The following is a 16,148-nucleotide window of genomic DNA, read 5'->3' as shown; positions in this document are numbered from 1 at the left end:
CTTTGGCAGTTGTTCACAATATGGCTGCAGTAACCTGATTTTCATCTGTCTCTGTTGAGGACGTCTATCATGTTAGCGTCAACACTTGGAAAATCTTAGAAGTAACACGGAGCCGAGGATAGACTCAGCGTGGTGTCTGAAGGACTGTCTCCCTGGCTAGCGTGGCAGTGTGTCAGTGTGTCAGCTCCCGCAGCAGTGAGTGTGGCTGAAAGACACAGTGGCTGTCCCCACCTCAGACTTCTGGCTGCTTTCTGCCTGCTCTCACTGTGCTAGAGTTCGGCCAGCAGCTTCTGTACCAAGAAAATGGCAAGATCTCTACTCTACAGTGTGTAGCATGCAACAGTTCCAAAACTGTTAGACTCAGCCCATTTTATGATGAATTGAAAGTGTATTACCTAGAAAATGGGTTTTCCTTAAGCCCATCCAAATACTCGTTTTCTTTGAGTTTATAAGTAGTATGTTTATATTCCATCAGTAAAAATTGTCCTGGCCAAAATTACTCTAAAAATAGTCTTTTATATATTTTATTTAAAATATTTTGCCATTTCTTCAAATATGTTTAGCCCACAGAAATAGAAAGCTATGCTTTTGTTGCTTGTTTTTTTAAAGAATTTCTTTTTATTGTATTTATATAAGTACACTGTAGCTGTCTTCAGACACACCAGAAGAGGGCATCAGATCCCATTGGTTGCTAGGATTGAACTCAGGACCTCTGGAAGAGCAGTCAGTGCTCTTAACCACTGAGCTATCTCTCCAGCCCGTGTTTGTTTATCCTTTAATAAGGTCTCACCTCACAGTAGTCCAAGCCATCCTTCTGCCTCAGCTTTCCAGTTCTGGAAGTGCACATGAATATTACTGTAGTTGGCCAAAACAATATATCTTCATAGTATTTTGTACTAAATTATTTGGGGTACGCGTCCTTAATCACCCATAAGACATGCAGTTTTTATCTGAGAAGTTATTTTGTTGGTCAGTGGGTAAAGGCAATTTCTTGTTTTGGTAAAAGCTGTATAACATAATCTTTAAATATATATATATATATTCATTTATTTTTATGTATGTGAGTGACTTACCCGTATCTGTAGATGCATACCATGTGAGTGTAGTACTCACAGAGACCACAAGATGGTATCAAATCAACTAGAGCAATAAAGGTTATGAGCCACCATCTAGGTGCTGGGCCATCCCTCCAGCTCTGTAACAAAATCTTACCGTCTTTAACAGCTGCACAGTCCTGGGAGACACCTGTAGAGTATGTGTGATGTGAAACATTGTCATAGGACAATATTATCAGTTCAGTGTCCTGTCCTTGTCTGTATTTTTGTACAGGCTGCAAACTGGGAGAAGCTTCTGACTTCATCGTCCGCCAAGGGACACTGATCCAGGTGCCGTCCTCTGCAGGGGAAGTTGGGTGTTACAAGATCTGCTCCTGTGGACAGAGTGGCCTCTTGGAAAACTGTATGGAAATGCACTGTATCGACCTCCAGAAGTCTTGTATTGTTGGAGGAAAAAGAAAAAGTGAGTCTTGAGCATGCTCATGTGTCTTACTGCAGTGGGGAACTGGTCATCTTCACCTTGCAGAGAATCTTAGATGAGCCCCTGCTGCAGAGGACAGTCTACACATCATATATTCCAGGACAGCACTCTTCAGTCCTCACAGAACACTGAGAGCGTGGGGACTGGGGATGTTTTGTTTAAAATAGGATCTTGTGATATACCCCAGGCTAGCCTGGAGCTCACTGCATAGCCCAGGTTGGCTTTGAATGTGCAATAAACTCCCTGCCTCTGTCTCCTGAGTAATAGGATTACAATCAGATACCACCACAACCAGCAAGTACTAGGATTCTAAAGCACCCACTTGGAAGCCTCCCAAGAAGGACCTGCTTGTTAATCTCTGTGAACTCTGACTGTGTGTCAAGCACATTATCTCTTTTACTCACCTGAGTTCCTGTGTAGGTGTTGTTATTATTACTACCTCTTAGTCAGGGTTTACTGCTGTGAGCAGACACCATGACCAAAGCAACTCTTATAAGGACAACATTTAATTGGGCTGGCTTACAGATTCTGAGGTTCATTCCATTATCATCAAGGTGGGAGCATGGCAGCATCCAGGTAGGCATGGTGCTGGAGGAGCTGAGAGTTCTACATCTTCATCTGCCCCTCTCTAGAAGACTGATTTCCAGACAACTAGGATGTGTAATAAAGCCCACACCCACAAGGCCACACCTCCTCTAACAAGGCCACACCTCCTCTAACTAACAAGGCCACACCTCCTCTAACAAGGCCACACCTCCTCTAACAAGGCCACACCTCCTAATAGTGCAACTCCCTGGGCCAAGCATATACAAACCACCACACTCTCCCTACATCATCAACTGCCTGTGAGCCCAGCGTTGGGAGATTGAGGGGATGCCTCTGAGTGTCAGGCCACCCTGGGTGACATAGTGAGCTCCAGGCTAGCCTGAGATATATAGAGAGACTTGGATGGGGTGGTTCAATCTAAGGACAATAAAATGAGTTTCTAAGAGTGTACTACTGCATTTTAGACATGGGATTCCTGCCATTTGAAGCCAGCCTGGTGTACATACCAAGCTCCAGAATAGCCAGGGTTGTATGAAGAGACTTTCTCTCAAAATCATTACCTTAGATGTGAGCCCCTAGTTTATATATTCATCAGTTGTCTTTCAGGAATCAGCGTTGTAAGATTTCTGAGGGCTTAGGGGATGGTTTATTGGGCAAAGCATTTGATCCCCATCACTCACGTGAAAATGCTGGTCGTTGTGGTCCCTTGTGACCCCAGCCTCGGTGAGGCAGGCGGTAGGACCCCTGAGGCGACTTGCTGCACAGGCCTGACCTTCCGAGCTTGGTCCCACGCCCTCTGTGGAAGGAGAGAACCAGCTCTGAAAAGTTGTCCTCTGACCTGCACACTCATACTGTGACACACATATGTACCCACACACGTGTGCACACACAATAGTAATAGTAACTTTTCTAAATTTTCAAATTTTTAAACTTTCAAACAATTAAATTTTAATTTATGTTGGTTTTGTGTGTGTGTGTGTGTGTGTGTGTGTGTGTCTGTGTGTCTGCATTAGTGTGTTTGTGCCTCAGCACATCTGTGGATATCAGAGAAAAACTTGGAGGACTTGGTTAGTTCTCTCCTTCCACCAGGAAGGTTTGGGGTTGGATTCAAGTAGGCAGACTCGGCGGCAGGCTTCTGCCCACTGAGCCATCTCACAGCCCCGGGCTCTGTTCCTTAGTATGTAATGTACTGATGTTTTCTTTCTTTCAGGCCATGGAACATCCTTTACCGTTGACTGCAATGTCTGTTCTTGTTTTGCTGGCAATTTAGTGTGTTCCACCCGTCTGTGCCTCAGTGAGCACAGTTCAGACGATGACCGCCGCACCTTCACAGGTAGCCATTGCACCCAGAGCCTCCCCTCAGGGCGCTGCTCCGCGTGCTCTCTGCCGGGCAGTGTAGCCTTGCCTCAGCTGCAGATGCGCACAGGACATCAGCGTCCCAGCTTCCCACCTGAGAGCGTTTGCAAAGGAGGCCGTGGACGGCCCCGAGAGGTAGTCTTCAGTATCCAGGCGATGTGGGGCTACACACCTTAGATCCCAGCCCTCGGGAGGCAGAGGCAAGCGATATCTAAGTTTGAGCCCAGCCTGATCTACGTAGTGAGTTCCAGGTCAGCCAAGGCTACACAGTGAGACCCTGGCTCATAAATAAATAAATAAATAATGTCAGGGGTTGTAGCAGAGATTTGTCTTTTTTGTGAATTAATTAATGTATGATTCCACTTTAATATGATTTGTTAGTGGTTTGCCTTCATCAGCTTATAAGGAAGGAACAGATGTGTTCACGTAAGGCTGTGTTCTCTCCTCAGGTCTGCCCTGTAACTGCGCAGATCAGTTTGTCCCAGTGTGTGCCCAGAATGGACGCACTTACCCCAGTGCCTGCATCGCTCGCTGCGTGGGTCTCCAAGACCATCAGTTTGAGTTTGGACCCTGTATCTCCAAGGATCCCTGTAATCCTAACCTCTGCCCCAAAAGCCAAAGGTATGCCAAGAGTGACCTCTTTTTCAGCCCCAGGCCAGTGTGTACAGGCATCCACTATTCGAGTCCCACAGGATAAAAGCACAAAGTGGTTTAGAAGTAGGCTAGCTGGGCTTAGTTCCTAACGTCTGTAATCCCAGCACTTGGAGCCCTGCAGAGTTGTGTTCCACACTGTGCTACGTGTAGAGATGTCTCAATGAAAAACGCAATCCCAGTCCTGAAGAGTGGGGTCTGGAGAGAAAGAGCTGCACAGAGCTGGCTTCATGATGGGTGCATATGTAGAGCTGTTAGCGCAGCTGGGGAGGGAGGTCCGCAGAGGCCTCAGAGACACTCAGCTGGATCTGTGAGAGGGGAGGGTCTGTGAGAGGCTAGGGAGGAACGCTGGCATAGGTGAGTGTACCAGAGGGTCTGTATGGAAGCCGAGTGTAAGGACGGGACAGGAGAGTGTACCAGAGGTTCTGTATGGAAGCCGAGTGTAAGGATGGGACAGGAGAGTGTACCAGAGGGTCTGTACGGAAGCCGAGTGTAAGGACGGGACAGGAGTGTGTACCAGAGGTTCTGTATGGAAGCCGTGTGTAAGGACGGGACAGGTGAGTGTACCAGAGGTTCTGTATGGAAGCCGAGTGTAAGGACAGGACAGGAGAGTGTACCAGAGGTTCTGTATGGAAGCCGAGTGTAAGGACAGGACAGGAGAGTGTACCAGAGGTTCTGTATGGAAGCCGAGTGTAAGGACGGGACAGGAGAGTGTACCAGAGGGTCTGTACGGAAGCCGAGTGTAAGGACGGGACAGGAGTGTGTACCAGAGGTTCTGTATGGAAGCCGAGTGTAAGGACAGGACAGGAGAGTGTACCAGAGGGTCTGTATGGAAGCAGTGTAAGGACAGGACAGGAGTGTGTACCAGAGGTTCTGTATGGAAGCCGAGTGTAAGGACAGGACAGGAGAGTGTACCAGAGGTTCTGTATGGAAGCCGAGTGTAAGGACAGGACAGGAGAGTGTACCAGAGGGTCTGTATGGAAGCCGAGTGTAAGGACAGGACAGGAGAGTGTACCAGAGGTTCTGTATGGAAGCCGAGTGTAAGGACGGGACAGGAGAGTGTACCAGAGGTTCTGTATGGAAGCCGAGTGTAAGGACAGGACAGGAGAGTGTACCAGAGGGTCTGTATGGAAGCAGTGTAAGGACTGGACAGTAGAGTGTACTAGAGGGTCTGTATGGAAGCCGAGTGTAAGGACAGGACAGGAGTGTGTACCAGAGGGTCTGTATGGAAGCCGAGTGTAAGGACAGGACAGGAGAGTGTACCAGAGGTTCTGTATGGAAGCCGAGTGTAAGGACAGGACAGGAGAGTGTACCAGAGGTTCTGTATGGAAGCCGAGTGTAAGGACAGGACAGGAGAGTGTACCAGAGGGTCTGTATGGAAGCCGAGTGTAAGGACAGGACAGGAGAGTGTACCAGAGGGTCTGTATGGAAGCCGAGTGTAAGGACAGGACAGGAGAGTGTACCAGAGGGTCTGGAGAGAAGTGACTGAGTTCTTATTAGCCACCCATGGTTCTTCTATCAGAGCAGTCGTGTGGGAATTAGACGTGAGGACTCTCAGAGTGCAACTTTAGTGTTAGCCGCTGTCATTTGGCTTTGGACTCCCTTTTCTGTCATCTCACCAAGCCAGATGACAGTAGCCTGGCCTTGGTGACTTGTGCATGTGGGGACCCCGTCAGGTGTGGCTGAGCTAGATCAGTTTCTTCTGAGATGTGAACAGACTCACGGCTGTGTCCTGAAGAAGTAGTTTGTACAAAAAATAGTACATCTTTCATCTTGGAAACCCTGGCGCAGGATGAGAGGGAGGTTTTCTCATGTAACAGAGTGGCAGAGAGTCAGCCACTGTCTGTCAGAGCTCATTGTTCCAGTGTCACCTCTGCTGTGGTAAAGCACTCTAAGCACAACCCAGTTCTGAGAAGGGAAGGGCTTGTTCCAGGTGACAGTCAGCTACAGCAGGGAAGCCGGCGCAGGAGCAGAGGGACAGCTGTGTCCACAGTTGCTCTGAGTACACCGTTCGGGGCCCAGGTCATAAAACGTTGCTGTCCACACAGGGCAACCAGGATAGTCTCCACAGACATGACCACAGGCCAACATGATAGGGATAATTTCTCTTCCGAGATGATTCTTGGTTGTCAGGCTGACAGTAAAAACCACCCAGCACATGTGTACAACAGAAGCAAAGCTCAGTGGCAGGTGCCCTGAACAAACTTGACTTGCTTTTACATCTCTGACTTACTTAGGGTTCACTGCTGTGAAAAGACACTATGACCAAGGCAAGTCTTATAAAGGACAACATTTAACTGAGGCTTTCAGCTTCAGTCCAATATCATCAAGGCAGGACATGGTGCTAGGTAGGACAAGGGTATTATTAAAGCTCATGCTTCGTGTGTCACTTCGAATATATTGGATTGGCAAAGATAAAAAAAAAAATGGTAATGTAAATTTAGAAGGCAGATGGTATCATATAAGAGGTCCTTCTTTCTGGGGAGCAGTTAGGCCCGAACCTGGCTAGTTTTTGTGAGAGTGCATGTGGACGAGTGTTTTGTCTGTGTGGATGTCTGTTTGCCATGTGCATGCGGTGCTCTTCAGATACCAGAGGAAGGCACCAGATCCCCTACAATTGGAGTTACAGGCCCTGGTGAACTGCCGTGTGGGTGCTGGGAATCAGACCTGGGTCCTCTGCCAGAGAGATGTCTCACCAACCACCGAGCCAGCTTTCAATTCCTGAACCAAGGCTGGTCGGGTGCCTGCCTAGCACAGGGAAAAGCACATCCCTTGGATCAGCGTCTGTAAAGTTACCTGCTCACATCTCTGCAAGGATCGGAAGGAATGGCTAAGGAAGGGAGCTGAGTGCCTGGGACATGAGCTTTGCACAATACACGTTTACACCTTTGTCTGTGGGTCTGCACCCTCTTTTCAAAGCAGTTGTTGGGGGGGTTGTTTTGTTTCTGTCTTTTTTTAAAAAAGAATTATTTATTTATTGTATTTATACGAGTGCACTGTAGCTGTCCTCAGACCCACCAGAAGAGGGCATCGGATCCCATTACAGATGGTTGAGAGCCGCCATGTGGTTGCTGGGAATTGAACTCAGGACCTCTGGAAGAGCAGTCAGTGCTCCAGCTCTCAATGTCTTCGTTTTCTTAAGAAAGGGATATATTCCCTCCAATACCTACTGATAAATCAGACATTTTTCTGAACATTAGGACATGACAAGATGACACAGACCATCACTGCACTGACCACTGTCTTAGACTTGTCCTCTAGATTCTCAGCCTTTTTCTGCGATCGTGTGTGTGCATGTGTGTACATGTGCGTACATGTGTGTACATGTGTGTGCATGTGTGTGTGCATGTGTGTATATGTGTGTATGCCTCTGTGTGTGTGCCTGTGTGTGTACATGTGTGTTCGTGTGTGTGTGTGTGCGCATGTTTGTATATATGTGTGTGCCTGTGTGTGTACATGTGTCTTCGTGTGTGTGTGTGTGTGTGTGTGTGTGTGTGTGTGTGTGTGTGTGCATGTGTGTGTGTTTCTGGAGTTGGTTTTGCGCCCTCCCTCCCTTGTCTGAGGCGAGCTCTGTCTCAGTGCTTCTGCACTGTGTCCTGTCCTTCAGGTGCTTTGGGAAAGTTCGCTGTCTGCCTGTCTCTTCCTGCCCTCTCCCTGCAACAGGCTGGGATTGCAAGTGTGTACTTCTGCATTGGGCTTGTGTGTAGGTTCTGGGGTCACACTTTGATGTCAGGCTGTGCAGCATGTGCTTCTGTCCCCTGGTCACCCTCAGCCCTACCTCTTATTTCTTCATACTCAGCTTGATCATTTGCTTCCTCCCTACACCACCAAGCTTTCTCCGGTGTCCCTGGTTCTAACACCTTCTATTAGGTCACTAGAAGGACTTGCTCTCAGCTCACAAGCACCCAGCATCAACCCCCATCCAGTGGGCACAGAAAACTGAGCTTTTAGTATAAAAAATAAAGCCTTTCTTAAGATAGACTCATGTTAATCAAGCTAAACATTAAGTGCTTAGTGGGGCAAGATAGAGCACACCTTTAATCCACATCCAGGCAGGAAGCAGATCACTGTGAGTTCAAGGGCAGCCTGGTCCGCAAACTCCAGGCCATCTAGGGCTAAGTGAGACCTTGCCTAAAACAGTGAAGCATCTGAAAATGTCTGTGGCTCTTGATTGTGGGCATCCTCCATTGACCACCTCAGTACAGATCACCCCTTCCCAACCCCACATACTGGATATCACCTCATGTTTGCGGCTCCTCCCTCAGTCTAGCCTGCGGCTCCTCCCTCAGTCTAGCCCACTTCTGCTCTCCTCGCCCACCAAGTTTCAGTAAGAACGCCTCTTCCATGTGTGCCCAGGGCTCACCACTCAGCAACTAATTCCCTCTGAGCTGTGTGTACCACGTTCTATTCTGACTCCGCTGCATACAGTCCATCAGCCCAGCTCTTTCCGAAGCTTCCTGTGCCACGCCAGGGCTTTGCTGCCCCCACCTCGGTTCCCCTGCTTCTGGTCACCTGCTGTTTTCATTGTTTTCAGATGTGTGCCAAAACCACAAGTCTGCCTGACAACTTTTGATAAATTTGGATGTAGCCAGTATGAATGTGTGCCCAGACAGCTCACCTGTGACCCGGCCCGAGATCCTGTGTGTGATACGGATCACGTGGAACACAACAACCTCTGCACTTTGTACCAAAGAGGAAAAAGCTTGTCTTACAGAGGCCCTTGCCAGGTATGTTGTTGGCTACCAAACTCAAGGGTACCAAGTTAGTTTATGACTGTCAGACAAGCGAAATGCAGCCCCACTGAGAAAGGAGTAGTGTGGCTAACTCTGGGTGTTGGTGTGTTGCCTTTTCGGAGGAGTGTGGAAGGTGGCAGACACTGGCTTTGTAGAACCCACTCCTAGGAAAAGACTAGGAGTGAGACTAAGAGTTCACACCGGGCATGGTCACCGCGATCCATCTTTTCATAGAAAGCAAATCCGGTCAGACATTTGTACTCCCTTGATCACAGCACTTGGGAGGTAGAGGCAGGAGGAGATCTATAGGTTTGAAGCTGGCCTGGTCTACAGAGTAAGTTTCAGGACAGGCTACACAGAGAAACCCTATCTCAAGAAATAGAGGGAGGGGCAAGTCAGGAAAAGCCGTCTCCCCACTTCCTGCTACCCACCTTCTCCCACCGGGCTGCAGTGACAGGGATATCTCTAAGATTTGGTTTGCACAGGCCTAATCAGTCTTTTAGGCTTGTAAGATCCGCCTCCACATTAAATAACCCTGTGGGGTAGTCTTCTTGGAGCTTCCCACTGACACACACACACACACACACACACACACACACACATACACACACATACACACACACACATACACACACACACACACACACACACACACACACACACACACACACTGATTCTGTGCTGAGCCCTGTCCTGGGAGATTCCCGTCTTAGGCCTGCATCACCTGCTGCAAACCACTAAAGCCTGACATGCTCTTTGCCCATGGTGGGGAGAATCCCTTCAGCTTGTCTGGCTACTGTTTTCTCTTGGAGATGGTGTCCCACTTACATTGACACCATCTGCTACACACACACACACACTTTTCTTTATCCTTGTTCCCTCTTCTCGGCTACGATGTTTCCCTGCTACACTCCTAACTCCCCATAAGTCTGGGGTCTGGGGTATGTCTTCTCTGCTCGTCTCTCAGCCCCTTTTCCCGTACCCAGCATGAAATGGCAAGGTCCCCCTTTTCAGTGTTTGGACCTTCATGGTCACTAAGAGAAGTGAGGTGAGGGACATTTTTATCCTCTATCCGTCTCAGTGGAATAAGCCGACAACGTTCCACGGGCTTTCCAGTTGAGCTTGTGACAACCTATTACTTAGTCCACCCCAGGACTTTAGAGGGTCCCAAAACGGAAACCTGTGTCTTCTCACTCCCTGGAAATGGGGAGATCAGCTGTTTGCCATGAAAGTTTCCAGGCTAAACTTCTTTGTCTCTCCTCAGCCTTTCTGCAGGGCCACAGAGCCCGTTTGTGGGCACAACGGTGAGACATACGGCAGTGTGTGCGCGGCCTACTCAGACCGTGTGGCAGTGGATTACTATGGGCCCTGCCAGGCTGTGGGTGTCCTCTCTGAGTACAGCGCTGTGGCCGAGTGTGCTGCCGTGAAGTGTCCTTCCCTCTCGGCCGCCGGCTGCAGACCCGTCACCCCACCAGGTGAGCTGCAGGTGTTTGGGGCGGGCAGGCTTGGGACCGGAACGCTTTGCTGATCTACCCCAAAAAATGAGCCGCTGAGAAGGGAGTTCACTGCTCTGTAAACTGAAAAGTTGTGCTCAGAGACTCTGCTGAGTCAGGAGGACTGCCCCTGGGACAGGCATCCTGGGGTACAGTAGGAGACCAGATGAAAGTGACTCTCAAGCCACTGACGTCAGGGCAGCTCAGCAGAGGCTAGAGAGCTGGCTCGGGTTAGGAGCACTTGTTCTTGTGGAAGACCTGGGTTCAGTTTCTAGCACTAATCAGTTGGCTCACAACCATCTGTAACACTAGGTCTAGAGGACCCTATGCCCTTTTTTGACCTCTTCTGGCACCAAGTGCACGCATGGTACACATACATACAAACATACATACAAACATACAATACACACAAAGTGAATAAATCTAATATAAAATTAAAAAGAAAAACAATAGCATGGCAACTTTTTGAGCAAAATTTTAGGTCAGGAATGAATACATAAGCAGGGAAAGTAGCATGTACATTAAAAAATTAGGATTATAGATTAACTATGTAGCAATTACTTATCTTTAACTGCCTGGACAATTAGTTATTAGGCAAATGGATTAGCTGAAGTGTGTTTGGATGAACACAGCATGTGTAATTGAGGGGGTTACCTCAGCTGTGAGGTCGGCAGAGGACTCAGTCCACACAGACAGCTGTGAGTGACAGTTGCCGGGGACAGTTTACCTTCAGCACATACTCATTACGGAGACAGGCACGGAGCGGCTTCATCCCAAGGTTCATCCCTGCTCATCACAGGTTATTTGGGTCTCCAAAGTGTCGTCTGTGAGCTCACCGAGGACTCTCCGAGCCCCCACTGTGTTCAGGACAGTATTCTAAGCACCAGGGACCCAGCGAACAGAACAAAGCCTCTCCCATCCTGGGGACCGTGTTCCAAGGGAGGAGACATAAGGTTTCCCAAGACTCAACGGTTAAGTCAGAACTCCCTGAGGGAGAGTGAGGGGGTAGGGAGGCCTGGTGGGAACTGGGTGACGAGCTCTGTTCAGTGTGGCGTGAGATTTGACCGTCTCATCCGCTGCCGTGATTTTAAACAGAGAGGCCCATGACACTGTTGAGCAGATGAGAGGCAGGTCCAGCTGTCACTCACCAGCCGCTGGGCCTGAGCATCACATCACCACGGGACACACGTTAGGAGGAGTCTGGGTTGGTCATTGAGCACAGCTGAAAATACAGTCATCAGGAAGGACAAGTGACGGCCACATGGGAGCTGGCCACCTCACCAGTAACTTTAGATTCTCCATGTTTTAATTCTGAACACACAAAAATGGCTTCTGTTACAGGGGCTTGCTGCCCATTATGTGCTGGAATGTTACGGGTTTTATTCGACAAGGAAAAGCTGGACACCATTGCCAAGGTAAGTTGCTTCATGCATATTTTTAAACTTCTCGGGAATCCTCAGGAGCAGAATGTATTGTCTCTGTGTATAGATAAAAAACCAGCTCCCTAGACTCACTCAAGGCCGTACCTCACAATCAATAAAACAGGGGTTGGTACCCAGGGTGGCTGACTCCTGACCTATGCTCCCTCCTGCCAGGCCCTTTCTCTGCCAGCTCAGAGAGCATGGGTCAGGGCCACTTGGCCCACAGTAGTAGAAATCCAGATGGTCTGCACCCCACCTCATCAGAGCACCCACCCCTCCCCCAGAGCCACCTTCCCTGTCTGTTTATCTTCTCATTTCCTGCTGTTCTCTTTTGGGAAGCCAGAACCCTAGTGATGCAACCGGCAAAAACTTGCCACTACCAGCGCATCCTTCCTGTCCTCACTGACGCCTGTGTTCATACGGGACTGTTCCCTGTGCCCTTCCCTTCCGAGCGCCCACTTCTTGAGAAGTGCTGTGGGCTGGGGCAGTGGCTCAGTGGGATGCTTTCCTTAGTCACCCTGCCTTGTGTTTAGGGTCAGGTTCTCAGTCAGCGACCCTCCCTCTGCCTCAGTGCTGACGTATCCCACCACGTACAGAAATTCTGATGTGAGGTCTGTGATTCCAGTTCAGGTCCTCAGCAAGCTCCTGGCCAATGAGAGACCCTGTCTTAAAAACAGTAAGAGCAGGCTCAGTCCCTAAGAGCTCTTTCAGAAGCCTCCGACATGCTTCCCAGTGCCCACACCGTGCACACATTTAACACCAGCCTCCATGGTACCTGCACACACAAACAATATCCTTACAAAATGCATGCACACACAATTAAAATAAAAATAGTTTTTAAAAGGGGTATAAATAGCTCCCGAAGAATGACATCCAGGATTGACCTCTGGCTCATGTGTGTCTGTCTGTGTCTGTTCTGTCTGTCTGCCTTTTCTTTCTCTCTCTTCCTTTCCCTCACACACAGACAGACAGACAGAAGTCAAACAGATAGAGCAAACATGTAGACCTATATCCTGGCTCTTGAGAGATAGAGGCAGGAGAATAAGAAGTTCAAGACCATCCTTGGTTACCTGAGACCCTGTTTAAAACACAAAAAGAACCTAAATAAATACATAGCACTTCTGAGCTAGGATCATGAATTTAAAGCTAGCCTAGTTCGTATAGCAAGGCCCACTTAAAAAAGTAGATAAATAAGTACTTCTGGCTGGTGTTAATTGTGGTTGCACACCTCTGTGGGCAGCCCACACCCCATTACACATACTGGACCCTGAGAGACAGGATTGTGTCCAGCCAGGCCTAGTGCCGAGCGCACGGGTCAAAGAGCCTCTTCAGCTGCCGCGAAGCAGAGTCGCCTAGGCAGCAGGCAGGGATCCCCTCCAGCCCTGAAATGTCTTCCAGGTGACAAACAAGAAGCCAATAACAGTTCTGGAGATTCTTCAGAAGATCCGCATGCACGTATCTGTGCCGCAGTGTGACGTGTTTGGATACTTGAGCATCGAATCAGAAATTGTGATCCTGATTATTCCTGTGGACCATTATCCCAAAGCTTTGCAGGTGAGGCTCAGCACACTGCGGCCGTCTTGTCAGTTCAGAGTTTGGGGGACTCACAGTGGGAGGGGGGACCACGGGTTGAGGAAATGGGAGCACCTTGGGAGTTGTAGAGGGCAAGAGGAAAGAGCAAGGCAGCCTCTGAATGACGGAGTCTGTTCGGGACTGAGGCCCACACTAAGCCCACCCCACCACTGTGCAGATTAGGGCACTGGCAGGGGGCATTCAGTGACCAAGCCAAAGCCTCTGGTCTCTCTGGACCCTAAGGTTTCCTTCCACACTGATGAGGAAGCTAAGGAACCTCACTGGTGCAGGCCCAGGTTTCATCAGAAAGTAGCGAGAACCAAAGAAGTGTGTGGATGGAAGCAGTTCCAGCTGCCTCCGTCCAGGCCTTGTCTGTCCTCACATTTAAACCAGAGTAAAGGCATTTCCTGTGGCTGTCGAGTGAGATGGGCAGTGCGTGGAACGCTATAGTGCAAAACCAAAGCTGGCTGACTGGCGAGGGTAGTGACGTTGCAGTCTAACTGTATGTGCAGTAAGTTAAGACCATAGCTACCAGTGACTCTGGCTAGCACGGTAAGGTCAGAGGGGAGCAAGCTGCCTCTGTGGACATTCTCTTTCTGACATGGGCCGGGAATCTGCCTGCCTGGACCTGTTGAAGATTCTGAGGTTTGACATTGGAAGGATCTTTTCCTTTGCAGATTGAGGCCTGCAATAAGGAGGCAGAGAAAATTGAGTCCCTCATCAACTCCGACAGCCCCACGCTGGCGTCCCACGTCCCCCTCTCTGCCCTCGTCATCTCCCAAGCGCAGCTCTCCAGCAGTCTCCCCTCATCTGCTCCTGTGGGCCGGCCTCCCGGGTGCTCCCTGCTGCTCCTCCTCAGCCTGAGCCTCAGCAGTCACGTGCTGGGGACTTGTCCCTGACTGCCCTGCAAAGCCGTCCCACTCGTGAAAGACATTCAGGACTGCTAGCTGGTGACCAAGCGAAAGCACAGGTCACCTCTTAGCACCACACAGTATTTTTAAATCTGCCAACATTAGGGGTTTTCCTTGGTTTTTAAAATGATAAATTAGCCTCTCCCACTGGAATGGAAGAAGATCTCCTCCTCTCACCGGTGGGTCACTGAGCAGGTTTGCACTCGCTCAGCGGATGGCTCCCCTTGCACAAAGCAAACGTGCCATCACTGATAGTGCCATGGTCACTTTACAGGAGGAGGCCTCTGTGTCAGTCTCCAGAGTCCTGTCGGTGCTGAGGCTGCCGAGGACTTGTTTCTGTGTCTAGAAGCCGGGGCTCAGTGAAAAGCCACTGCCATGACAGTGGGAGAGAAAACGTTGAAATTGCCGCTAGCTCCTCAGGGCTGCCTCCACAGAACTCCAAGGCAGGGCTCTACCGAGTGGCACTCTCAGTAGCTGCCATTTTGTGCCTGTGAATGGGGCGGCCCCACAGCCTCCACGCCTCTGCCATGCAGCTTTGTGTTAGCCGGACACACTTGCCGGAGCTCGCCGTGACCACGGGTTTGAAGATCAGGCTTTGAACCAGTTGCTGCTACTTTATAATTGCCAAAAGTAAGATGACGAGTGGCTCGTGTAATGTGCGTGATTTCTAATCTTATTATGAAGGTGAACAGCCATATGTGTAGAATGACAATCATGTGTTAGCCCCACACTTTTCCGTCTATGAACACACATCTGCCTTTTGTAATGTGCACAGTGTGGATAAGTGTGTGTCTGACTTTCCTCTTAAATAGAAGTATAAAGAATGTGGTTTATATATTTAAAATGTCAGGCTAAATATTAAAATGTTTGCATGTTGTCTAAGAAATTGGATGCTTTGAATGTTTTACAGTTTGAAATAAGCTATTGATGTAATACTTCGTTTGTACGTATGCACCTGAACTTAGATTTTACATGAAGTGTTTTTCAACGTTATGTGTACCCTCTGAAATACAGCAGTATGCTTATCATACCAAAATATTGTTGAAAAGTGGGCACTTAATGCTTTCAGAGGATCTCAGTGCTGACGTTGGTGTGTCTCTGTCACGGTTGCCTGTTTCTGTCTCAGTGTCTTCAACAGACTAGACTCCAGTGTATGTATAGTCTATATGTAATATTCGGCAATGTGCTATACATATATCTCATATATAGTATACAGCAATATACTAGAAAGCTTTTCTATTTTAATAAAAGTAATTTTATATGATGATATGTACTTCCAGTCCTTCAGAATGAAACGGTTCCCCACCCTTAAGTGAGTTGTGTCTTACTTTACAGCGAGAGATCCTGGATTGACGTCTTCCCAAGCCAAGGCCTCGGGGAGAGGGAAGCAGTGGGTCAGTGCACCAGGCATGGCCAGAGGGCAGAGTCCGCTGCCGCTTCCACGACAGTCTATTGCCCTGGCCTCCTGTTCCAGCTCCAGAACAGATAACATTTGGAGACAGATAACTGCAGTGGGGGTGAGGGGTCTCCTGCTGAGGACCTGCTTAATCCCACCAGTTACCTAGGAGAAGCGCACCAGCCCTGTCGTGTCCCCAGCCCTCACCTCACCTGCAGCTCTCCTCCGTACTGACCCAGTGCTGAGTCCTTACAGAAGGGAGACCCAGAGCCACGGCTGCCCCCGAAGTCTCCACTCCCAAGTGCTAGTCATTTCTGCTACATTTTAGTGGCCAGAGAAAGTCACGTGACTCTTCCTGAGCAGAAATTCAGGGTGGGGATATAAAGTGGTGGTGGTGCCTGGGGAGAGGTGATGGGTATTTGCACGGTGCAGTCCTTGTGAGGACAGACAAAAGACAGGACTGACTGGGTTTCTATTAGAAAGGTAGGTATGGTATGCTGTGGCCTGAAGTCGGGCTGGGTTTGGGTGGAGAG

General features: G+C 49.1%; 1 protein-coding gene across 2 annotated transcripts in view; it reads left to right on the top strand.

Annotated features, from left to right (window-relative positions):
- The window catches only part of RECK (reversion inducing cysteine rich protein with kazal motifs), a gene marked incomplete at its 5' end in the record, with an annotated part of 66,968 nt that extends 51,482 nt beyond the window's left edge, over positions 1 to 15,486 (top strand). For both annotated transcript variants that reach the window (XM_080939946.1, XM_080939947.1), the window contains 8 exons: positions 1,330 to 1,518; positions 3,293 to 3,415; positions 3,888 to 4,059; positions 8,624 to 8,816; positions 10,087 to 10,297; positions 11,657 to 11,730; positions 13,135 to 13,290; positions 13,986 to 15,486. In XM_080939946.1, coding sequence (XP_080796072.1) covers positions 1,330 to 1,518; positions 3,293 to 3,415; positions 3,888 to 4,059; positions 8,624 to 8,816; positions 10,087 to 10,297; positions 11,657 to 11,730; positions 13,135 to 13,290; positions 13,986 to 14,207 — 1,340 coding nt within the window. In that variant the 3' untranslated portion in view covers positions 14,208 to 15,486. The remainder of the gene's footprint in view (positions 1 to 1,329; positions 1,519 to 3,292; positions 3,416 to 3,887; positions 4,060 to 8,623; positions 8,817 to 10,086; positions 10,298 to 11,656; positions 11,731 to 13,134; positions 13,291 to 13,985) is intronic.
- Between the last annotated feature and the right edge of the window lie 662 nt (positions 15,487 to 16,148).

This window comes from Micromys minutus (assembly GCF_963924665.1).
Source record: "Micromys minutus genome assembly, chromosome: 28".
Taxonomy (NCBI): Eukaryota; Metazoa; Chordata; class Mammalia; order Rodentia; family Muridae; genus Micromys; species Micromys minutus.
This window is presented reverse-complemented; position numbering and strand designations above follow the sequence as displayed.